The sequence below is a fragment of the Dasypus novemcinctus genome, chromosome 23 (assembly GCF_030445035.2).
Source record: "Dasypus novemcinctus isolate mDasNov1 chromosome 23, mDasNov1.1.hap2, whole genome shotgun sequence".
In the NCBI taxonomy this organism is placed as follows: Eukaryota; Metazoa; Chordata; class Mammalia; order Cingulata; family Dasypodidae; genus Dasypus; species Dasypus novemcinctus.
The window spans coordinates 56,589,234-56,612,976 of record NC_080695.1 but is presented as its reverse complement, the minus strand read 5'-3'; the positions used below and the strand labels follow the sequence as shown (position 1 = coordinate 56,612,976).

The 23,743-nt window shown below is 51.4% G+C and overlaps 1 protein-coding gene across 4 annotated transcripts in view; it reads left to right on the top strand.

Annotated features, from left to right (window-relative positions):
* ABCC1 (ATP binding cassette subfamily C member 1 (ABCC1 blood group)) overlaps positions 1-23,743 on the top strand; it is a 135,497-nt gene that overhangs the window by 72,355 nt on the left and 39,399 nt on the right. For all 4 annotated transcript variants that reach the window (XM_058286383.2, XM_058286381.2, XM_058286382.1 and 1 more), the window contains exons 12-17: positions 864-1,067; positions 10,213-10,359; positions 12,058-12,145; positions 15,379-15,454; positions 19,009-19,135; positions 22,583-22,759. In XM_058286383.2, coding sequence (XP_058142366.1) covers positions 864-1,067; positions 10,213-10,359; positions 12,058-12,145; positions 15,379-15,454; positions 19,009-19,135; positions 22,583-22,759 — 819 coding nt within the window. The remainder of the gene's footprint in view (positions 1-863; positions 1,068-10,212; positions 10,360-12,057; positions 12,146-15,378; positions 15,455-19,008; positions 19,136-22,582; positions 22,760-23,743) is intronic.

The window sequence follows — 23,743 nt, the reverse complement described above, 5'->3', positions numbered from 1 at the left end:
CCATAGTAGAGCGACAGTTTATTCCTCCCCTCTTGGTGGATCCTTACCATGTGCCTGTGGAGTTTCAAAGGGGACCACTTGGCCTCATTGATGGTGCCACTGGGAGGTGAATTCCAGACTTGGGCCTGTTGGAATGAGGTGGGGGTGGGACAGACAGGAAGGGGGCTTGGGGCTGTGCCACTGTCATCCGGATGTGCAGGCTCCCAGGATGGCTCTCCTGAAATGGCTGCGTTCGTCGGCCGCAGCATTATGTGACTTCAGGTTTCCCCATCGGTGCCCTAGAGATAGGCCAAGGATAGGGATGTGGTGCGTGTTCACTGAATGCACGTAAAGCACTTAGAAAAGTTCTGGCATACGAGGAATGCCGGGTGATGTTACAAACATTTAACAACTATGTGGCACGGGCTCCCACCAGTCAGAGCCTGTGCCCACTGGCACAGAAATCGCTCGTTATCTTAGCAATTCCCTCCTGGCCAGAAGTCAATAAAGAAAATAAGAAAATGGAGGGGAAAAGGGACAGTAGTGCCCCCTCTGTTCGGACCACCTGAGTTGGGGCCGGGCCCCTTCTTCCCTGGACAGCTGACCAGTTTGTCTTTGTGTCTTCCGCAATTCTAGATTTAACAGGACTGTAACTTCTAATGTAACATGAGTCAGCAGTTTTCCCCCCTTGATCAAGGACTCCTGCAAAGTCATCTCAGGGTGAAAAGTCCATACCTGGAGGTTCCAGGGCAGTCTTCCCACCCTCAGGAAGGCCCGATTGTAATGGATGGTGAGGTTGAGCGCGGTGCCCCCACCGTCTTTGAGTGGCCCAGAAGTGAGGGGCCAGCACCCCACACGGCCTGCGATTGCTTTTCTCTTTGAAGGTGGCTCATATGAAAAGCAAAGACAACCGGATTAAGCTGATGAACGAAATTCTCAACGGGATCAAAGTGCTGAAGCTTTATGCCTGGGAGCTGGCCTTCCAGGAGAAGGTATCGGCCATCCGGAAGGAGGAGCTGAAGGTGCTGAAGAAATCTGCCTACTTGGCAGCCGTGGGAACCTTCACCTGGGTCTGCACACCTTTCCTGGTGAGTGAAGCCACATTTATCCTGGCCCACGTTGTTTAATGTCTTCCTTTGTTTGAAGGATTAAATATCTTTAAAAGGCCACTATCTCAGCAAGGCTTCTCCCCCACCCTTTTTAAAATTGCCACCCCCACCCTCCTTTGTTTTATTCACAGTCCATAGTAGGGCTTTGCAGCCCAAGGTTACTCAAAGTAGCCAGTCAGGAATTGTTTGTTAGAGGTTCACTCTGAGATAAAGAGGTTGGTGCCAGAACAGAAACCAAGTTCTCTGCTTCCTTTGTTGAGAAAGTCTGGCTAAGAAAAAAAAAACTCAGCTGAGCTGAACGGCCAGCTTGATGCCAGCTCCTTATCTCCTCGAGGACTAGACAAACTGCCGATTGACAAGGGGTCCACAGATCACTTTTGAGTAGCATGGCTGAGCACACTCTGAAATGTATTCACTTATTTTGTTTATTGTTGGTCTCTCTACTAGAAAGTCAGTTCCAGGAGGGCAGAGGTTTTTGCCTTTCCTGATCATTGCCAAATCCTCAGTGCCTACAATAGTGTACAACAAATAATTGTTGTCCATTATAAAACAATTCAAGCCAGACAGAAAGATATAAAGTGAAAAGGATATTCTCTGTCCCTCCTTCCAACCTCTAGTCCCATTCTTTCAAAATGACAGTTTAAGTGTATTTTTTTGGAAAAAAAACCCAGAGTATATATATAGGTGTTTTACAGTATATTTTAATATATTCAAATAGAGTCATACTATCTGTCATGTTCTATCCCCTTTTTTTTTTGTACTTAATAACATACCTGCTCTGGGTTTGCGTATTCACGTCTGCTCCTTTCATTTTAATGACCCCTGCTTGTTCAATGCATGGAAGTTTCCTTAACCCATCTCCTATTGCTAGATGTTTAGGTTGGTTCCCGTTTGCTATCATGAAGGATGTGCTTCATGGAACCTTCTGATATATGTGCCTTGGGGCACTTGAATGGGCCTGTCCCTAGGCTGGCCAGCTTGCGAAGCTGATCCCAAAGCACCTACAAATATGGAATGTGGAAACCCCCTAAGCCCAGTTAATAACAGTTGGGAATGGATACAGGTGACTTAAGGTCATGCCCTGTGTTTGCTTTACCTTTTTGTCTTTGCAATATTAATGGTGTCCTTTTTTACTTCTTAATTATGTTGGCAACTGTATGTTCTCAGGGGAAGTTTTTATGAACAAAGATCACACATTTTCATCAAGATGAACCTTTTCTATGAGTCTGTTATCCACTTCATGCCAGCTGAGTTGCAGACGGAGTGTTTGTGTTAGGCTTGGCATAGCTTCAAAGCGCTTCTCAAACAGGCATCAGAATCACCCTGGGGGCTTGTGAGACTGCAGCTTGCTGGGCCCCACCCAGAGTTTCCGATTTGGAAAGGGGGTGGGGAGCGGGGTGGGGAGGGCTGGGAATCGCGTTCCTGGCACCTTCCCTTGTGCTGCTGATGTGCGCGTTAAAGACCACCCCATGTACTCAAGGCGTGGCTGGCAGGAGCCCCGTAGTCATAGAAATGAAGACACGCCAGATCAAAAGAATCAGAGTCTGCATTTTACCCAGCACCCCAGAAGCGTTCACAGGCACCGTAAAGTTTGAGAAACACTGGCCAAAGGAGAGGCCTGCAATCATTTCTGTAAAGGGCCAGATAGTAAACACTGGAGGCTTTTTGGGCCATCTGGGCTCCACTCCGCCACCCTGATACGGAAGCGGCCACCAGTAACCCGGAAGTGAAAGGGTGTGGAATTTCATGTAAATTTCACAGGTCATAAAATATTCTTCTTTTAGTTTTTTCCCAATGATTTAAAAATGTCAAATCCATTCTAAGCTTGTGGGGCTGTACATAGGCAGGGGCTGGACTGGATTTGGGACACGGCCCCCGGCCGACCCCTAGCGCAGCGGGATGGAGTGCTGCTCTCAGGACGGGACTCCTGCCGCAGTCGGCTGCCGACTCACGGCGGGACCTTGCGCCGGTGATTTCACTTGCCTGGCTCTAGTTTTTCTCATTGAAAGGAGGTCCCAGCACGAGGATGTCAGGTATGGGCCCTGCCCTCCTTGTCCCAGGCCATGGCAGACGCCACAGTCAGTCGGGTGCTCTTCCCCATCGGGTTATGTTCCAGCCACGCTCCAGGTGACCGCCGTCAAATGGCTGGAGCTGGCACAAGAAAGGACATCTCTCTGCTGTTCTGGGACTCCATGTGCCCTCATCTCCTTCCTGCTCACGTGCCCCGTCGTTCTGGATGGAAAGATTATGCTGTAACATTCTTCTCATGCTCCAGTCTTCCTGAATTTCCCCAGAGCTGGAAAGAACATCTTTATTTTTCAAAAGCAAAAGTAGAAAGTAATACAAGACTGGGTGGTGGTTCTATAGAGTGTTTGTTTTATTATATTTCTTTTAACTATTAAGTAGTCTCTGTTAAATCTAAATGCTGAATGTTCTGTTTTGTGTATGTGGTACATTTCATTTTTAAAATGTGAAGCAGTGCATTCACATAGTAAAAATAATTAAAATCATACCAGGGGAGTAGATGTAGTTCAAGTGATTGAGCGCCTGGTTCCAGTGTATGAGATCCTGGGTTCAATCCCTGGTACCTCCCTCAAAACAAACAAACTGCAGCAAACAGTCTACTGCAGGGATTCCCCGCTTCGGCACTCCTGACGCTTGGGGCCAGGTCATTCTGTGTTTTGGGCCTGTCCTGTGTGTTGCAGGATATTTAGCACCACCCCTAGTCTCTAACCACTAGGCCCCAAATAGCACCCCTATTCCTAGTTATGACAACCAAAAATGTCTCCAGATGTTGTTAGATGTCCCCTTAGGGGTTTGAAATCATCCCCAGTTGCTAAGTTACTGGAGTACAGTGCAAGGTACAGCTGCTTCCCAAGTCCTGGCCACCTAGCTTCCCTCCCCATACCAGTCTCTTTTGTGTACTTCCAAAGGGAGAGTTTCCGTGTAACCCAGCATTGCTGTGACTGTATGTGATAAATGTCATTATGCTTATATAGCTCTTATTTTCTTTTACATAAATAATGGCACATATATTGAAACCAGTGTGCATTGAATCACTTTCTTTTATAGGAAAAGATCTGCAGCCAAAGTGGATAGGTGACCAGGCTTAGTTGCAAGTTGTGTCACACTTAGGACAGGGAGGAAAGTCTTCCCATGCCCTTTTGCTCTGCACACTAGGTCCTTTGATGAAAACTACAGTTTCCACATGGCCACCTGGACGTACTGGCCCTTGGTCATTTTCTGTCCTGGTTTCCATTAGGAAACCACAGCACAATTGTATAAGAGTGGGACAGGCTTGTCTTGGCCTCTGAATTTGCCACTTAGTTTCAGGGTAGGCAGGAAGGGCAGGGGGCAGTAGGCTTCCAGAGACAGTTAGTTGAGCTGTTTGGCATAAAAACATGAACCTGTGTGTCATTCGGAGACCTTGACCATGGATGAGACTTCCAAGCATCTGACTACATTAGGATAAAATATGTGGTCTTCGGATCCCTTGAAAGGTGTTTGCATGATTTTTCCACTGGTGAATTCCTGTGCTTCAAGGGGGATGAGGTGTTTACCCAGGGATAGGTGTGATGGAAGGCAGAGGCCTAGAGAGGTTGGACAAGAGTGGGGTGCCATCCAGCAGGACTGATGGGGTGTTTTTCTGAAATACAGAGCCTGGCATTTATCAAGTTCACTTAATGCTCTTTCCAAAAATAGCATCACCAGGCAGCCATCAATATTTTGCATTTTTTACCTTGGAAGATATGCCAGTGGCTTACCTTGTGACTCCCACACGGTTGATAAATATCAGATTGGAAGGTTCATGGGGACAAGGACCTTGACATTTCATGCTTATATCCTTAGAACCTAGGGAACTCGGCAAACTGTGTACATTCAGTAAGTGGGTGTGAAGAACAAAAAATTGAAATAAACTGCATCTGCCAGGAACTGTCTCGTAGGTGACAGAAATCTCACTCAAATTGGCTAGCGTGCAAAAAGAAATGGGGATTTTTGAGTCACAAACTGAAAAGTCTAGGAAGGCACTGGTTTTAAGCATGATGGGGGTTTCAGGCATGGCTGGATCTAGGTGCTACAAAGTCGATTTGGGGAATAATTCCCTTTGTCTTTCAACTCTGCTTTCTCTGAGGTGGTTTCTTTGTCATATAGGTGCGGTCACCCCTCAGGCTGAAGTGTGGTTTGCTGGCCTGGCGGGGGAGCGGCCGCGGTAGGCCTAATTCCGCTGCCCCCGTAATAGGGTGGCTGGTCGGACTCACCGCCACCCCTGAAGGAAGCTCGGCATGGGTGCAGAGTGCCCTCGGGTCTCCCCTTCTCGGCAGCCATGCTTCCGTGGCCGCCCCTCCTCCCGGATGGCGCCACACGATGCCTTGTGGGGCGGCACCCTTCTTCTTCTTTCTCCCTGCGCAGGCGCAGGGCAGAAAATTCCAGTCTGCCCTTTTCCCCTCCCCCAACAGCAGCAACAGCCAGGCGTGGGCGGAAAAATCCAGTCTGCCCTTTTCCCTCCCCCCGACAGCAGCAATAGCCAGGCGTGGGCAGGAAACTCAAGTCTGCCCTCTACCCCAGCAACAGCAGCCACCAATCACTAAGCCCTGCCACTTCCCCCAGCAACAGCAACAGCCAATCCCTAATCACCACCCCTCCCCCGTCCAGTACCGCCCACTGACCTTTCTCCGGCAACCAATCAGAACAGGGCGTGGCTTCGACCAATCAGCCTTCCCCAGCCCCTATAAAACTGTTGCCTCTCCCTCAATAAAGTGGACTTGCGTGTTTACCTTGTCTCCGCGGTAGTTCTTCTGCCGTGCGCCCTCCAGTCCTGAGAGCCCCCGACAAGGGCCTGGCCTCCCTTGTCCCCAGTTCGTCGCCTGCTTCTCCGGGCGACCCCTTCGTCGCAGGCTTTGCCGGGCGACCCCGTCAGCCGAACCACGCAACCCCTGTGAGACCGACCCCTCATCTGCTGCCGGACCGACCCCTCGTCCCGAGCTGGACCGACCCCTTGTCCGCAGCCAGACCCCACCTCTACCGACCGAGCAAACTGTCGCATATAGGTGCTCACCGTGTGATGGCAAGGTGACTGCCAAGCTTTTGTCTGGTCACCCCAGAAACCCCTCTTGGCAGAGAGCCCCTACTCCCCTGGGAGTTCCTGCACAGGTGTGAGATTGAAGGATGGAGCCTCATTGGTTGTGGTTGGTCACATGCTTATCCCTGAACCAGGGAGATCAGATGCTTGGATTGGTCTGACCTGGGTCATGTGTCTTCTGTTGGAGCTTGGGGGGGCAGTGGGGGACAGCTAGGGGTGAAGCCTGCAGACCAAAATTGGGGAGGTTGAGTTGCCCCAAGGAAAACTGAGGTATTTTCACCAGAAATGGAGGAATGGATAATGGATAGATGTTGGGCAGGCAAAAATAACAGATGTCCATAAAGAGAAGTAGGGTTTTGGCTGGAATGGCCAAAGTAGATGGCCCAATTATTTATCACCATGTTTCTCAATGGAGGCATTAATAGCACTTTGTGTAGGACAGTTGTCCTTGATTTTGTATGAAGGACTTCTTATCTCTTGGTCCTCACTGGTTACAAGGTGTGGCAACCCCCAGACCTCCCCCCAACACCTGCAGCCCCAGTCTCTATGATAACCCCAAACACACATTCCCAAACACCCTCTGCTAGAGAACCGTGTTTCTCACCAACCAGAATTATGAGACTGTCTTGCTCCCCAGCACACAGGGCCTGGCACATAGTAGATGCTCAGTTAGTAATTGATGGATGAGAGTTACCTCCGCTTCCTAGAGAAGCAAGGGCCCTGGATCTTACCAGGGCCACTTCCTGTGTGATCTGTGCTGCCAGCAGCCCCCTCTTCAATTGTGCCTCTTGTCACCAGGGGGCTGGTATGATCTGGGGTAAGAGGCTATTTTGGTTGGCTAAAAAGCTGCTGAGAGCAATATTCCATAAATGGGTTGGGTTTTATAATGGGAATTTATTAGGTTAAAAGCTTACAGTTCTGAGGCTGTGAAAATGTCCAGATCAAGGTACCTTTGGAGATGCTGTCTCACCAGAGGTCGGCTGCTGGCCATCCTGGACTCCTGCCTGCTGGCGAGGCACGTGCTGGTGTCTGCTTCTCTCCCGAGTCTCGCTGCTTCAGCTTCTGGCTGCTCCATCTGTGACTTCCCCTCTCCTGGGGTCTTCTTGGATCTCCTGGGTTCCTTCTCTCCGTCTCTGTGGCTTTTTCTGCGTGTGTCTCTGCTTTCAGTCCTCCATTTATAGGGGACTCCAGCAAGAGGACCTAGGCCCATCCTGGCTTGCCTCACTGAAGTGATCTAATCAAAGGCCCCCAATTGAATCCAATTCAGTCAAAGGGTCCCGTACCCACGTAATGGATTAGCCCTAAGGACATAATTTTCTGGCCTCCCAGCTTCAAACTGTACAGGAGCCTCGAACCTTGGGTTTTCCTCTGCTCTTAGCAGGTGCTCTCCTGCCTTGGACAGATTCATCCATTCTTCTGTCCATCCATCCATCCATCCATCCATCCATCCATCCAACAACCCTTTACTGAGTGTCTCCCATGATCCAGAGACTGTCGTAGGCATGGGGAATAGATTTGGGTGAGAGGGATAGGGAGGGCTTGCAGTTTTACGTAGGATGGTCAGAGGCCTTACTGAGACAGCCACACTTGAGGAACCACCTGAAGCAGGTGAGGGAGCGAGCCAGGTGGAAGCCAGAGAGAGGGAAGAGCAAGCGCAGCGGCCCTGAGGCGGGACTGTGCCTGTCTGGGAGGGGAACAACCACAGAGGCCCGTGGGCTGCAGCTGAGGGAGCGGGGGGCAGGCTGCAGGAGGGGACGTCAGGCAAGGGGCAGTGGAGGGATGTCTGCAGGTCAGGGGACCCCCGGGCCGGAGTCTAGGCTTGGCTTCTACACCAAGTAAAACAGGCTGACTTTGGAGAGGGTTTTTGGTAATTATTATTTTTATTGCGATACAAGTCACCATTTTAAAGTGTACAATTCCGTGGTTTTCAGTATATTCACAAGGTTGTACAAGCATCCCCACTCTCTGATTCCCTAACATTGTCATCACCCAGAAGGAAACCCCACATCCGTTAGTAGTCCCTCCCCATTCTTTCCTCCCCTGGCCCCGCTCAGCTATTTTCTGTCTATGGATTTGCCTGTTGTGGACATTTCATGAAGTGGAATTGTACATGACCGGAAAATACGTGGATTTTTATGCCTGGCGGCTCTTGGCATGATGTTTTCAAGGCTCACCCATGTTGTACTTCATTCCTTTTTACGGCTGGAGAACAGGCTGTGGCATGGATATGCTTTGAGAGTTCTGAGAGTAGAATACCTGTGGATAAGGTTGGTGCGTCATTACTACCTGGATGAGGAAAGCCACTGTCGGTGGCTGTCCTGGGACCATTTATCAGTGCCCTGCCTCCCTCCCAGCCTGGGAGCCTGGAAAGTTTCTCCAGAGCCACCTTGCTTGTTGCTGTTGGAGCCAGAACAGGAACCAGCTTTTCTTCCCAGTCCCTTGCCCTTGGGTCCAGGTCCATAGATTCCTGGGAAGAGCATACCACAGAGTTTGGACTGAGTCCTGGAACAAGAAGCAGATGCAGCTGAGCATATTGAGTTTTGCTGAGCCCAGGTGCTGTGCGGCGAGCTGCACGGAAGCAGCCGTATTTCCCATTCAGCTGCCCTGGGAAGGCGTGTCTCATGGTCCCCATTTCATGGGTGGGAGCACAGAGGCTTGCTCAGAGAGGTCAGAAGACACGTTGAGGGCCACACAGCCAATAGGCAGCCGAGCTTACGATTTTAATTGTTGAAGCTGTGCCGCCTCCCGGGTCAAACAAACAAATGATGCAGCTGAGATCCTGAAAACCCACTGGACCAGGGTCACCCCAGAGGCAGGGCTGAAGTGTCTGGCCTTCTCGACAGTCTACCCTGGGCTAAAAAAGCAGGGACAGAGGCAGTTTATTTCCCCCAGAGACAACTTCAGGTGCATCTGGGAGCATGGGGCCAAATGTCTGTCTGCCATTCGCTGTGTCCCAGGCGTTCTCATGGAAGACCTGTGATCACCCTGGCCCGGGACACCAGGTGCTGCCCTCGTCTGCAGTGGTGAGGGCAGGGCAGGCTGGCCCAGAGCCCCTGGGGCCATGGAAGTCCTCTTGTCCACCAAGAAGCCTGGCCCCGTGTGACCCAGGAGGCCTGGCCTTCTCCTGGAGAGGGGAATAACGGACTGCGTAAGAGGCTGTGGTCTCACACAACCAAGCCCAAGTTCAGGCAGTCTCTGAACTTGGTGTGTGAAATGCTGGCAACCACCACAAGCCTTTACAGAAAGCTGACTTTGTTCGTGGGGGAGGGCGTGGCCTCCAGAGAACCATTGACCGTTTTCCTTCAGTTCTTTATAATTGTTCCTTCTCTTGGGGCATAAAACCATGTATCTCGTGAGTTGGCAGGAACTTTAAACTGTGGTGTTAATCCTCCACCTTCACCCCCCATCTGACTGATGAGACAGCTGCAGCACACACAGGGAGAGGAGGGAGCTTGCCCAAGGTCACATTCATTTGTTCATTGTCAGTGTTTAGTGAATGGGCTCGTAGGCACTGAAGACACAGCGGTGCATGAACAAGGGCCCTGCCTTCGTGGAGTTGACGTTTCAGTGTAGGGGACAAGCACTTGACATCAGGGAGGGATAAGTGCTCAGAAGAAAACCAACCAGGGTAGAAGGAGAGAGAAAGCAGAGCTAGGGTGGAGTGGCAGGGACAGGCCTCTCCGAAGGTCATGGGGGAGTGGCCAGGCCACCTTCTGGGTGGGAAGGTGGTTTCAGCCGAGGCAACTACAAGGGCAGAGGCACGGAGGTGGGGCAGTGCTTGGCATTGTCAAGTAACAGTGAGAATGCCTTCCTGTGTGCTTGGAGCGGGTCGGCGGGAGAGGCCAGGCCTTTGGGCTCCCGGTCACTTGTTTATTCATTTTTCGAGTGACTGTCTAGTGAGTGCCTGCTGTGTGCTGGACATTGTTCTAGGCTTTTACCGTTGCGTCCAGCGGCCAGCTGTCGCCCATTGCATCCCTCGTGGAGGCGGTGAGTGTAACTGCTCCTAAGATTGTGACCAACTGGTGCTGCGCCTTGTGCTTCCAGGTGGCCCTGTCTACATTCGCCGTCTACGTGACTGTTGACGAGAACAACATCCTGGATGCCCAGAAAGCCTTCGTGTCCTTGGCCTTGTTCAATATCCTCCGGTTCCCCCTGAATATTCTCCCCATGGTCATCAGCAGCATCGTGCAGGTACAGGGGAGGCGAGGGAGGGTCAGCAGTGTTAGCCCTTTTAAGGGGGGTGGCTTCTGGGCTCAGGGAAATGAAGCAGCAGGTGTTGGAATTCCCCTCGATGCAGCCCCTTCTCTGCCACACTTCCCACTTGGCCCAGGGGCCTGGACAAGGCTTTCAGACCTCGAAGAATGCTCACTTATATTTGAAACAAAAGTATAATGCAGTGAGACTTTCCTTTGCTCTGTCAAATTTATTTCAAAATACTTCATTGTATTGTATTCTGTTCTTTTTGGGCTGGCCCCCCATCTAGCTTTTTTTTTTTTTCATGACTCTAGATCCACTAAATTGACTTCACAGCCCACTTATAGGCTTTGACGTTCATTTGAAAAACCTCAGCCTAAAAGCCCTAGAGTCCCTAAAATGCATGTGGGCAACTCCCCCAGGAGAGGAAATTTTCTGATTTGTCCCACTTTTGTGCTATTTGGAGTAGCTCCTTCCACCTTTTTTGGCACCAGTACTTTTTGCACTCTTCTCGTGAATCTGGCACATGCTCATCTCGAAAACTCCAATTTCTGCCACGTAGAGAAGTCAGCCTTTAGATTAAATTACTCCAGTTGTAAGTTGTATTAAAAACAAAACAACTTTTCGTTATCAAAAATGTCGAATGTTCGCAGAAGTAGAGGGACTAGTATAATGAAGCAGCCCTGTGAATCCAGCCCACCATGGGTTCAGCACCGTTGACAGTTTGCCACTCCTGCTTCATCTCATGTTTTTTCTATCTCCCTCCCTCTTTTCCTTTCTTTTCTGATGAATTTTAAAGCAATCTCAGACCTTTGGTCATTTCACCCTAACTATTTTGGCATGTGTCTTTTCTTAAATCACAGCATCATTATATATCTGTATTAGCCAAGGGGGTGCTGATGCAGAATACCAGAAACTGGTTGGTTTTTAAAAAGGGTATTTATTTGGGGTAGGAGCTTACAGATATCAGGCCATAAAGCATGAATTATTTCCACATGTTGGAGCAAGATGGCTGCTGATGTCTGAGAGGGTTCAGGCTTCCTGGGTTCCTCCCTTCCAGGGTCTTGCTTCTCTCCAGGCTCAGGGTTCCTCTTTTACTGGGGCTCCAGCTTAAGGCTTCAGCATCAAACTCCAACATCAAAACTCCAACATCAAAAATCCTCAGCTCTCTCCTTTGCCATGACTTTTATCTGTGCCTTAACGATATGACCCAATCAAAGCCCTAATCATAACTTAATCATGCCCAGGTACAGACCAGATTACAAACATAATTCAATATCTGTTTTTGGAATTCATAACCATATCAAAGTGCTATATCATCCCTAACACAATTAACAGTAATTTCTTAAAATAATACTCAATCCACATAAAAATTTTCTGAATCATCTCAAAAACTTTACAGTGTTTTTGAAGCACGACCCATAGCACCTGGCAGTTCTGTTTCTGATTAGTTCATCTAGGATGATCTCCCTGCCTTTCTCTTGGATGCCCCTTGTAGGCATTTAAAGGAAAGCAAGCAAGAACCAAAAACCTGTTTTACTTTTTGTTCTAAAGTACATGCTTATTGTAGAGAATTTGGCACCTTCCGCATCAAGGAGGATGTGGTCCCCTCTGCACCCCGTGGTAACCACAGAGAGTCAAGCCTCAGTGTGTTTTTTTAAAAATAACTACGCCCTGTAATTGCTTCCCATGTAGGCGAGCGTCTCCCTCAAACGCCTCAGGATCTTCCTCTCCCACGAGGAGCTGGAGCCTGACAGCATCGAGCGGCGGCCTGTCAAAGACGGTGCGTGTCTGGTCCCACAGTGTTGGGGGGCGCCCTCTGTCACGGGCCTCCCCTGCGGCCTTTTGTTTTCCTTGGCTGCCCTGGGGTTTGTCTCTGCCTGGCAGCTCCTCCACCAGGCCCCAGGGAGCGAGGTCTCCACAGAGACTGTGGAAAGGAGGGAGAGATGGGCCTCCTCAGGCTCCTCGGGCCTCCTTGGGCCCCCTTGGGCCCCCACTGGCCTGCTTGGGCCTCCTTGGGCCTCCTCAGCATCCTCAGGCTTCCTCGGGCCTCCTCGGGCCCCCACAGGCCTCCTTGGGCCCCCTCAGGTCTCCTCAGGCCCCCACTGGCCTCCTCGGGCCTTGGGCCCCCACAGGCCTCCTTGGAACCCCTTGGGTCTCCTCAGGTGTTCAGTGACCTCCTTGGGCTTCCTCAGGCCTCCTCGGGCCTCTTCAGCCTCCGCAGGCCCCCATGGGCCTCCGCGGGTCCCCTCAGGTCTCCTCAGATCACCACAGGCCTCCTCAGACCCCCATGGGCCTCCTTGACCTCCTCGGGCCTCCTTGGGCCCCCATAGGCCTCCTTGGGCCCCCTCAGGTCACCACTGGCCTCCTCAGGCCCCCACAGGCCCTCTTGAGCCCCCTCAGGTCTCCTCAGATCACCACTGGCCTCCTCAGCCTCCTTGGGCCTCCTTGGGCCTCCTCGAGCCCCCACTGGCCTCCTCGGCCTCCTTGGACCTCCTCAGCCTCCTCAGCCTTCTTGGCCCTCCTCAGCCTCCTTGGGCCTCCTCGGGCCTCATTGACTCCCTCACCTCCCCATCCCAGGAGGGTAAACTTGTACCTTTGCTTTCCTTCTGCACGCAGGGCTCAGAGCCCAGGGCCCCGGACCTCATGTCCATCCTGGGCAGATGGGGTGCCCAGCCTCCTCCAATCCCAGCTGTGTGTACACGGTGGGCCATGTCGCGTACCTGGTCCTCAGGTTCCTCGTGGATGGTGGGGATAGAAGTGCCACTTTGTCAGGGTGTGGTATGGATTCTTACTGGTAGGTTTGTTTATTTTGCCACTAACTCATTCGTCCTTTCCCAGTTGACTGGGCAGGGCTCTTGACTGCAGCCGGATCTCCGGGTACTTATAACAAATTAACAGCCCTGAGCGGCAGTGGCCGTGGTCGCTCCTGCGGTGCTTGTGCTGGGGTGTTCCCTTCTCAGGAGGCAGCGCACCAGTCCTCCCGAGAGGAGAGAAGGGCTGTTTCCACCCCCCCTTCACAGATGAGGAAGTGGCCTGGGACGCTGGCCTGGGAGCCAGGAGTCCCACTCGCAGCCCACCGGGGAGGCTGCCCCTCCCCTCGCTCCTCCTGCGTTGCCCCCTGAGATTCACCGAGCACTGGTGTGTGCGGACCCCCTTACTCCTCACACAGCCCTCGGAGGTCCATTCCGTCACCCTTGACCGTGTTTCACAGATAGGGAAAGTGAGGCACAAAGAAGTGCGGCGACTTGCCCAGGCCGCCAACTAGGAAGTGGTGGTGGGGGATGTGACCCACACAGCCTGGCTCCTGAGCACGATAGGTACCGTCAGAGGAACGGGCGTGCGGGTCAGTTAGTGAGGACGGGTTATCAGCGCGGGCGCCTCGGAGGCTGTCCTGTGCTGGCCGTGGTTCGGGAGCCACCCAGCTCGGTCCCTGGGGCACGGGCCATGCCTCTGAGGCGGTGGTGACTTCCCAGCGTGGCTGAGGAGTGTGCAGCATCCCCGGCTCAACCTCCTGGATAGGCATTCTCGCTCAGTACCACCGGCACGTGGGGCTGGAACAGTCTTTGGGAGCTGCCCTGTGCGTTGCAGAAAGGGCAGCAGCATCCCGGGCCTTGATGCCAGCGGCACCCCCGCCCCGGCTGCGACCACGAAAAATGTCTCCAGATAGTGCCAGGGGTCCCTTATGGGGAACAAAACCACCCCCTTGAGAACCCCTTCCCTGATGGATGCTGGAATCTTCTCCCACCTTCCCTGGCCCACGGTCATCCGGTTTCTCTGACTGCAGGTACTGAGTCCCCTCCACGATGCAGGCATGACGCCCTCTACTTGGGGGTCAGATTTCTCTGCAGAACACAAGGACTGAAGCGTGAGGTGGCCAGGCGAGGTTTTGCCTGGCCACTGAAGTTGTTTCATTGCAAGGGAAACCCCGGCCCTCCCGGGGCTGTCTGGGCCTCCCCCACTCCTTCCCGCCCCAGTGGGGGTTGCCGAGGCATTTTTGCTTTTGGAGGTGTTTGTCCACATGCCCCATGTGCCAGGCAGGGCCCCCCACGTGCCAGGCAGGGCCCCCCATGTGCAGGCAGGGTCCCCCATGTGCCAGGCAGGGACCTCCAGCCTTCTGGCAGTGCCCACAGTGCCCTGGAGCTGTCCCCCAAGTGGCTTTTCTTAAATGCCTTAAATAGCACCTAGCAGGTTCTTCCTTCGTTCTGATTTTGGAGAGGAAGCTCAGGTTAACCAGTGACCTCTTTCCACTGCAGGTTTTTGTTTCTTTAATATGACTGGGAGTTTGTTTCATTTGACAGCTTCAGAAAAAGACCCCACCTTGCCTCCAGATGGCTTTCAGGTGGCTTATGGTTCCAAGACCATTTGTTGTCTAATTTTCAGCAAGGGACATGAAATAAAAGGGAAAAGGAGGGCACGAAAAGTAAATGAACTGAAGTGCAAGGAGGCAGCTACGGCGACGGCCGCGAGGCCTAGGCTGGGCCGCGCCCCTCCCCCACGCCTGGCCCTGCACTTCCTTTCCTGTTCAGTGGCCTGCTGCGACACGCGGCGGGGGGGGGGGGGGGGGGGGGGGCCTGGGGGGGGCAGGTGCCTGAGGCTGCGCTGGGACCAGGGCCCGAGGAGGCCCAGCACCCCACTCTGGATATAAGGGCAGCTGAGCCCGCAGGCGGGCATGTTCACGTGGGGGCTGCTCTCCGTTGCCCTTGCGCCCATCCTGCCGGCTGAGGGGTCCCCTGCCTCTGGGCGTGGAGCTGGCATGAACCCCCGTGCCTCAGGGCACCTCCCTCTCGTGGTTCCCTGTGCTCGCTGGGTCCAAGGCTGGCTCAGAACTGCCGACTGGGGCTCTCCTTGCGGAAACCTGGAGACCCCCCTTCCAGAAACCAGCCAGTGTTGCCAGGTGACGCCTAGCGGCCGCTCCTGCACTCCAGGTGCTCCACTAGCAAACAAAAACCGCGCCGTGGGTGCCGCGCGGAGCCTGCCTGCCTCTGCGCCGGACACGCTGCCTCTGCTTTCCAGGCGGGGGGACGAACAGCATCACCGTGAGGAACGCCACCTTCACCTGGGCCAGGGACGACTCCCCCACGCTCAGCGGGTAAGCCGGGGCGGGTGCCCTGGTGGCCTGCCAAGGACCTCGGGCCTTTGGGGGTGGATTCCAGCCACGCACCAACTCTCACTTTGCCGTCTGAGCCTCAGTTTACCTGTGTGAAAAATGGGGCCAGGCACCCTCCTTGGGCTGTGGTGAGGAGCAGATAGGAGGGTGCCTGGCACAGAGGTTTCCCTCTGGTTATGACAGAACCCCACAGGGTCAGGCTCAGGCAATATGGCAATTTTTTCTTCCCATGACTGGAAAGTTGCGCTTTGAGGTACTGTGGGATCCAGGGACTTAGATCCCTCAGGCCTCTCTCCCTGTCTTTGCTTCACTCTCGGTTAGAGCCTCCTCGTGTTGGCAGACGCCCCTCGCAGCTCCAGGGGTGCATCCTACCTTGTCAGCACATCAGCCACCCCTTTTTGGCCCCAGAGAAGTGGCATGCCTTTCCTGAACCAAACGCTGTGCCGGGAGGGGTGCGGCTCGAGGCCGGCCAGTGTCTTTGACAGGTGTCCTAATCCTCCTGCAGCTGCTGTCAGAAGAGAAGTGTCCTTCCCCGTCCTCTCCAAGGGCCTAGGGGTGCCCGGCTCACCCTTTCTCACCCTCCCACCACCTCCCCATCTGGGCCTCAGCCCACTGGCCCCACGCTTTTCTCTCCAAAGCACCCAGCGTCTAGGGAGCTGGCCTTGTCCCCGGGCAGCTTGTCAAGTGCCTCTCCTTTCTGGCTGGAGACCTTGTTCAGCGGCTCTTTCAGGCCTCCTTTCACGAGTCCCCAAAATGCAGGGCCAGAGGGGTCTTTTTAGGAGGCCAAATTATCTCCTGCCCCACTGAACAACTACCTGCTGGCTAAAGAGCCAAATTGTTGCTGTGTTTTATCTGGGGAGGAGATGAGAGCAAAAAACAAAGTTCTCCAGGGAGCGGAATCTGCATAAAACCTCTCTTGAAAATTCATGGTGAGTTTGCATGTTTAAGAAGTTCTTCCTTATGGCTAACTTAAATTCTTTCTGCTTCAGTTTTTTGGTTTTTTTTTAAGGTTTATTTTATTTATTTCTCTCCCCTTGCCCCTCCCTCCCCCGTTGTCTGCTCTCTGTCCATTTGCTGTGTGTTCTTCTGTGTCCGCTCACATTCTTGTCAGCAGCATTGGGAATCTGTGTCTCTTTTTGTCGTGTCATCTTGCTGCATCAGCTCTGTGTATGTGCGGCGCCACTCCTGGGCGGGCTGTGCTTTTCACATGGGGCAGCTCTCCCTGCGGGGCGCACTTCTTGTGTGTGGGGCAGCCCTACGTGGGGGGAACCCCTGCGTGGCACGGCTCTCCTTGCTCACGGCAGCTCTGCGTGTGAGCCAGCTCACCACGTGGGTCAGAAGGCCCTGGGTATTGAACCGTGGACCCTCCCATATGGTAGGTGGACGCTCTATCAGTTGAGCCACATCTGCTTCCCTTTCTGCTTCCCTTTCTTCCTTGTCCTGCTCCCCTCACAAAATAATCCATGTCTGTACCCCATCCTTCTCTCCAGACTTCCATTCTCAAAGGCCTCCCTGTTCTGGGTTGTCCTGCCCCCTCAAGTCCCCAAGACCTTTCTCCACTCGCACATCCCCTCTCTCCGCCTGTAAAAATATTCAGATGGCTCCTGGACAGTGGCAGTCACTGCCTAACTGGCTTTCTGTTCCATTCTGGCCTCAGTCCATCCCCCACATGGCACCCATAGCATGCATTTTTCATTTTGTAAGAACAAAAGAATGCTCTGTTACCCTGCAGCGATTTTACAAGAATTAAGTGATCAGTGACATTAAAATCTAACAGCATTTCCACCAATATATTCAAATGTAATAGCCACTTTCAAGAAGCATAGCCAACGTGAGTCAACCCAGCGCAGCCTGGGGACTCCCACCCTCCCAGCCTGGGTGGCATTGAGCTCACGCTGCGGTTGGCATGTGCAGCCCTTCCTGCTGGCACACACCGTGTTCGTTTAGCATCCTTGGTGAATTTTTGAAAAGCTTATTTTGTTTTACTCTACCTGCTGGTTGGTTTGTTTTTTAATTATTTTATTGTGGTAACATGTAATGCATAAAGTTTGCATTTTAACCATTTTCTTACTGTGGTAGCATGTGTCTATAGCATTAATTTCCCATTTTGGCCATTTTAAAATGTACAGTTGGGTGGCATTAGTCACATTCGCAGCGTTGCGCTGCCATCACCACCATCCATTACCAAATGTTTTCCGTCTTCCCAAACAGAAACTGCACCCATTAAGCAGTAGCACCCATTCTTCCTTCCCCACCCCAGTACCTGGTAACCTCTAATCTACTTTGTCTCTATGAATTCTAGATGTTTTTAAAAAGTGGACTCGCACAGTACTTGCCTTTTGTGTCTGGTTTCTTTCACTCAGCACCATGTGCCGCGTGTATCAGAACTTCCTTCCTTTTTATGGCCAAATAACGTTCCATTGTCGGGATAGCCCACGTCGCGTTCATCCTTCCATCTCTTGCTGCACACTTGGGGTGCTTCCGCCCTTTGGCTGTTGTGAATAATGCCGCTGTGAGCAATAGCGTGCAAGTACCTGTTCGAGTCCCTACTGTCAACTCAGTGACTTCCGACTTCTGAGGGAAGGAAAGGCACAGGCTGATCCTGAAGCTGGAACAGGCATGGGGGAGGAAGGGGCAGGCTGGAGGCCGAGGTGGGCGGACCTGGGAGGACCTCGAAGGAGGCAGTGCTGCAGCGCCCACCGCCCACTGACGCCAGTTAGAGGGAGTGAGGTGGGGTGTGGCACAGATGAAAGTGACTGGGTTCCATAAAGACGTCTCTGGTGAAATCATTCTTTAAAAGTAATGGTTAGCACGTGGCTAGTCCAGAGATTCAAGTCTCCTGAGCGTATACCAACCCCAGCACCAACCACAGGTTCAGTAAAAGTGACAGAAAAGGCATGTGCAGAGAGGTCACATCTGAGGCCAACTCCATCACACTCAGGAGCACAAATTCCAAAGTAGGGGCCACTGGCACTGAGCTCCAGAGCTGGTATTCTACTATAGAACTATTGTGACTCTAGCAATGGAAGAAACGGTATCACTGATGTGAAGACAGTGGCCACGGGAGTTGCAGATGGCAGGGAGAGGGAAGAAGAGGTGTGATATGGGGGCATTTTCGGGACTTGGAGTTGTCCTGAATGATATTGCAGGGACAGATGCAGGAATTATATATCCTGCCATGACCCACTGAATGGACTGGGGAAGAGTGTAAACTACGATGTGAACTATAATCCATGTGGTGCAGCAATGCTCCAAATGTATTCACCAAGTGCAAATGAATTTGCCACACCGATGAAAGCGGTTGTTGATGTGGGAGGAGGGGGTGGGACGTGTGGGGTATATGGGAACCTCTTACATTTTTTAATGGGAGATTTTTTGTGATCTATGTATCTTAAAAAAAAAAAAAAAAGACCAAAAGAAATGTGGAAAAATAAATGGTACCCTTGAAAAATTGAAATGTGGAATTTCCGTGACCTGGCAATTCCACTCCTAGGTATATACCCCAAAGAGCTGGCAGGGGTGTTGTGTCGTTTCAGCATCACCTTCTCGGTTCCGGAAGGTGCCTTGGTGGCTGTGGTAGGCCAGGTGGGCTGTGGAAAGTCGTCCCTGCTCTCAGCGCTGTTGGCCGAGATGGACAAGGTGGAGGGACATGCCGCTCTCAAGGTATGGCCAAGACCTGGGGGGATCGGGATGGGGGTGGGGTGGGGCAGAGCGGGCCGCCTGAGCGGGGGCCTCATCTGGTGACTGTCCCCGTGCGGGAAACAAGAGCAGCAGGGCCTGTCTCTCTCTCTCCCTGGTCTTTCTCATTCTTCCTGCCATTCTCTGGGGCATTCTGGGAGGCAGGGATTTTGATGTCATTTATCCCCTGCTGTATCTGTGCACCTAGAACAGCGCCCAGCGTGTACTAGGCCCAGTAAATGCTGCAGAAATACCCGAAGGCTGCCTGGCGTGTTCTTTGTCCCCTCCCCTCCCCGTGTTGTCCCTCAGTGTGTGCATCTTCATGCACTGAGTCTCCGGCTTGCTCTTTCTCTATATGGATCTCCAGGTACCTCTTTATATAAACAGAACACAATTTAAAAGTTTTGATTTATGTTGTTGAATATTTTCTTAGAGGATTTCTATTAAAGGAACAGTTGAAATTCTATGAGTGTTGCTTGAATTCTTAATATGGGGCTAAAAGAAGACTGCAGTTTTATTGCTTTTAAATACACAGAGTACCTGGAACTAAGTAGAAGCACCCCCCAAGGAGAGAGTTTAAGAGGACTGCTTGAGGGAGTGAACGAGTGCCACTGGAACCCAGGAGCATTGTTTCTTTTGGTTCATTCCCCATGAAGGCCTTCCCCTGGTGTTGAAATATTTCCCTTAAAGTTTTGTTGACACTCGCATTTCCTGAAGTGTGTTCTGCAGCATATTTGTTTTTTGGGGTGTTTGAAGAATAAAAAGGTTCTGAGTTCAAACCAACTTGGGAAATACTGTCCATTCTGACTCCACTCTCGATTTATAATAAGAATTAACAAAATAAAGGCTCTGCGAAGTCCTGCAAGGAGAGGAAGAAAACCATTTAACTTTCTTTAACCCATTGTGGCCCAGATGTATTTCACTGCCCCCTTCTTCTGTCTGTACAGCTCCTATTTACATAGACCTACTGTCTCTTGGAATTTGGGAAATGCCGGTTTATGCCCTTGTTTAAATTTCTGAGCAAAATCCTTTCTTTGTTGATTGAATGATGCCCGTTAGCCCAGTTGAAAAAGTGTACATGGTGTAGTTGGGTCCACATTAGTAACATTTAGCTGTTGATTTAAGGCATAGTCTGTCGTTACTTCCAAGTCTGTGGTAAAATCACACCGATGTGCAAAGCAAGCTAGGCTCATGGAGGGAAACGACCAGGCAAGGTAGCGCCCAACTGCCTGGCCTTTCACTAGCCCAGGATTCCCTCACGTTTCAGACAGAAGTTCTGTGCTGTGTGCGGCGGGTCCTGGCGTTGTAGGGCATTGAGCAGCATCCTTGGTCTCCACCCACCAGACCCAGCAGCACCTTCCAGTTGTGACAAAACTATCTCCAGGCATCGCCCAGTGTCCCCTGGGGGGGAGGGGCAGGGCAAGATTGCCCCCAGTTGGGAACCACTGTCTTAGAGTAAAACGCCTCTCAATACAGAATGGCGAAGCCAGGAGTTGAGGATAAACGGAGCCCTTCCTTGGTTTGACAAGATTTATTGGTGACTCATTATTTTGCCGGGCTAAGGGAGGTGCCCGATGTGTTTAAAATTGTAATTTTCCCAGGCGTTCCATTAGGTATGGCTTGTGCATCCGGTGTCTGAATTATCTGTGTTGTAAATTAGGGTGTATTCCCTGCTGAGGTTTGGGAATATGATGGCCTCTTGTAGATGAGGATATTGGAGTCCGCAGTTCAGTTACTTCTCTGAGAATTACGATGACGCGTTGGGGCACCTGGGTTCCATGCACAGCCTTGTTCCCCCTGGAATTTCCTTACTCAAGGACCTTCAGTGGCTCCCCATTATCCCTCCAATGACGCCAGCATTCCTCTCCATGACCCCTCGCTGGGCGGGAGCTGGCCTGCCTCCGTCTCCGGCTCATCTCTGCTGTCTTCCCCTCACACAAGTCCAGGCATAGCGGCCCTCGGTCCATTGAACGTGCTGTGTGCTCCTCACCTCCCCAGGTCTTTGCATGTGCTGTGCCCTTGCCCGGAATGCTTTTTCCCCTTCTAGTTGTCAGATTGGCTTATCCTCCTCTTTCCATCCTTGTTTAATTTCTTAAAAAACAATTTCCTCCTTTAAAAATTTTTTGAACTTGTTATTTGAAATACTATCAAACTTTGAGAAGTTACAAAAATAGTACAAACCCAAGAAAGAAAACTTCAACACACCCTCTATCCCCCAGGTACCCAGATCCACCAACTTTAATATTTTGCCACATTTGCCATTCCTGCCTTCCTTTCTCTCCTTCCTTCCTTTTCTTTTCTTTCTTCCTCTTTCTTTCATCGCTCTATCTATCAGTCCATTTTTGGACACTTGAGTATAGGTTGTGTATATCATGCTCCTTGAACACTTCATACTGCCTAACAAGAATATTCACTGTGTAATCACTTTAACTGCCATTTTCAAGTTCAAGAAATGTCAAATTGGTATAAAGCCTACGTTGTAGATTCCAATTTCATCAAAGGTCTGGTAATGCCCTTTTGAGCCTTCTGTCCTCCCTTGTTAGTTCCCAGCCAGAATCCTTTGTTGTCATTGTCTCTTTAGTTCTTTCTTTTTAATTGTGAGAACAGATTGGCAACATAGATCTTCCTACCCCGACCCTCCCGAGCATTCCATCTAGACGATTCATCCCATCCAGTACATGGCAGTGCCCTCCCCACCTTCCATTACAACAGCGTTCTTCTCCCCGAGACAGAAGGCCAGTGCCCATTATGCATTGACTCCCATGCCCCTGCCCCTGCCCCTGCCAACCTGTACTCTATATCCTGTCTCTTAGCTTGCATAGTCTCTGGTATTTTCTTCGTAGTTAGTATGGGGCTTAAATTTAATATCATATTTCTGTGATGATCTTATTTGTTTGGATACCAACGTAAGTTCAGTGGATACTCAGACTATGTTCCTATACTCCTCCGTCCCTTCACCTTTGTGTAGTTCTTGTCACAGATTACATGTTTATATATTATAAGTCCCAAACCACTGATTTCTCCTTATATTTTATGCATTTGCCACCTAGATCCTGTAGGAAGTAAAATGTGGAGTTACAATCCAAAAATGCAGTAGTACAAGTATCTACATTTACCCCTGCCATTCCCTTCCCTGGAGATTTTTCTTTCTTCATGCAGATTCCATCTGTTGTCCACTGTCATTTCCTTTCAACTGCAGGACTCTCTTGAGCATCTCTTGTAGAGTCACGCTGGTGGTGACGAAATCTCTCAGCTTTTGATTATCTGGAAATGACTTAATTTCGCCCTGATTTTTGAAAGATACTTTTGTTGGGTACAGAATTTTGGTTGGCAGGTTTTTGCTGTCAGCACTTTAGATATGCCATTCTTCTTGCTGCCTTGTTAATCAGCTCTTTCTGTCTCATTTGCCTTCTTTTTTCATTCGCCACGTAGGGCTCAGTGGCCTACGTCCCCCAGCAGGCCTGGATTCAGAATGATTCTCTCCGAGAAAACATTCTTTTTGGACGCCAGCTGCAGGAGCGGTGCTACAAAGCTGTAATCGAGGCCTGTGCCCTCCTCCCAGACCTGGAAATCCTGCCCACCGGGGACCGGACAGAGATCGGGGAGAAGGTTAGTATGGCTTCAGCAGTGGCCTTTGTATTGGTCAATATTGCTGTGTAACAAATGACCCAAAGTCTCAGCGACTTACAGTAGTAAATGCTTTTTCTTATGTCTGTGGGTCTTTGATTGACTGCATCTAGTTGACCAAGGCTGGGCTCAGCTGGGTGCTCTGCTCCAACCTGCAGGTTTGGCTCAGGTCTGTCCCACGTGGGTTTTTGCTGGGGCCTGCGCTGAGGGTGGTAGTAGCTACCCAAGGAGGATGCTCTTCTGATGACTGCAGAAGTCCAGAAAAGTAATCGAAACATGTGTTGTCTCTGAAGGCACACTGACCCTTCCACCCATAAAGCAAGTCACTTGGCTGAGCCTTGGGGTCCCTAGCCTCAAAGGGAAGTACATTCTACCTTTGAAGTCACATGACTGAAAAGTCACATGACAAAGGGCATAAAACAGGGAGGAAGGGTGAAGACTTGAGGCCAATGATTCAAATGTCGCAGCCTCTTTAATAGCGATGACAATAATCGGCAATAGTATAATAGCCAGCACCTATTGGGCGTTTACTCTGTGCTACTTCCAGCCCCAGCTTCTGTGCTGCGGCCCTACTCCCCATCCCAAAATCTGGAGGGAAGGGCTTGATTGGCTTGGCTGGGGCCAGGCGTCTGCCTCAGGTGTGAGTGGGCAGGGTGGGCAACCCTCGGGAGAGGGCTGAGCAGTTAACCTGGGGGCTGTCCACTCCAGTGCCCCAGCCACCTGCAGAAATGACCTTTGGCTTGTCTGTCAAAGGAGGATCAGGCCTGCCGCTGGTCCATGTGGTGCCTGGTGCGAATTAGAAAACAGCACCCTTCATCCTGGCAAGCGGATAGGCTGTATTCCAGCCCCCACAGGGTGTAGCGGGTCACGACTACGTGTGGCATCGCCCATGAGGACAACCCAGAGGAAGCTCTCAATACCTGTTAGCTACTAGCAGTTGCAGCCACGGCAGTCATAATAATATCC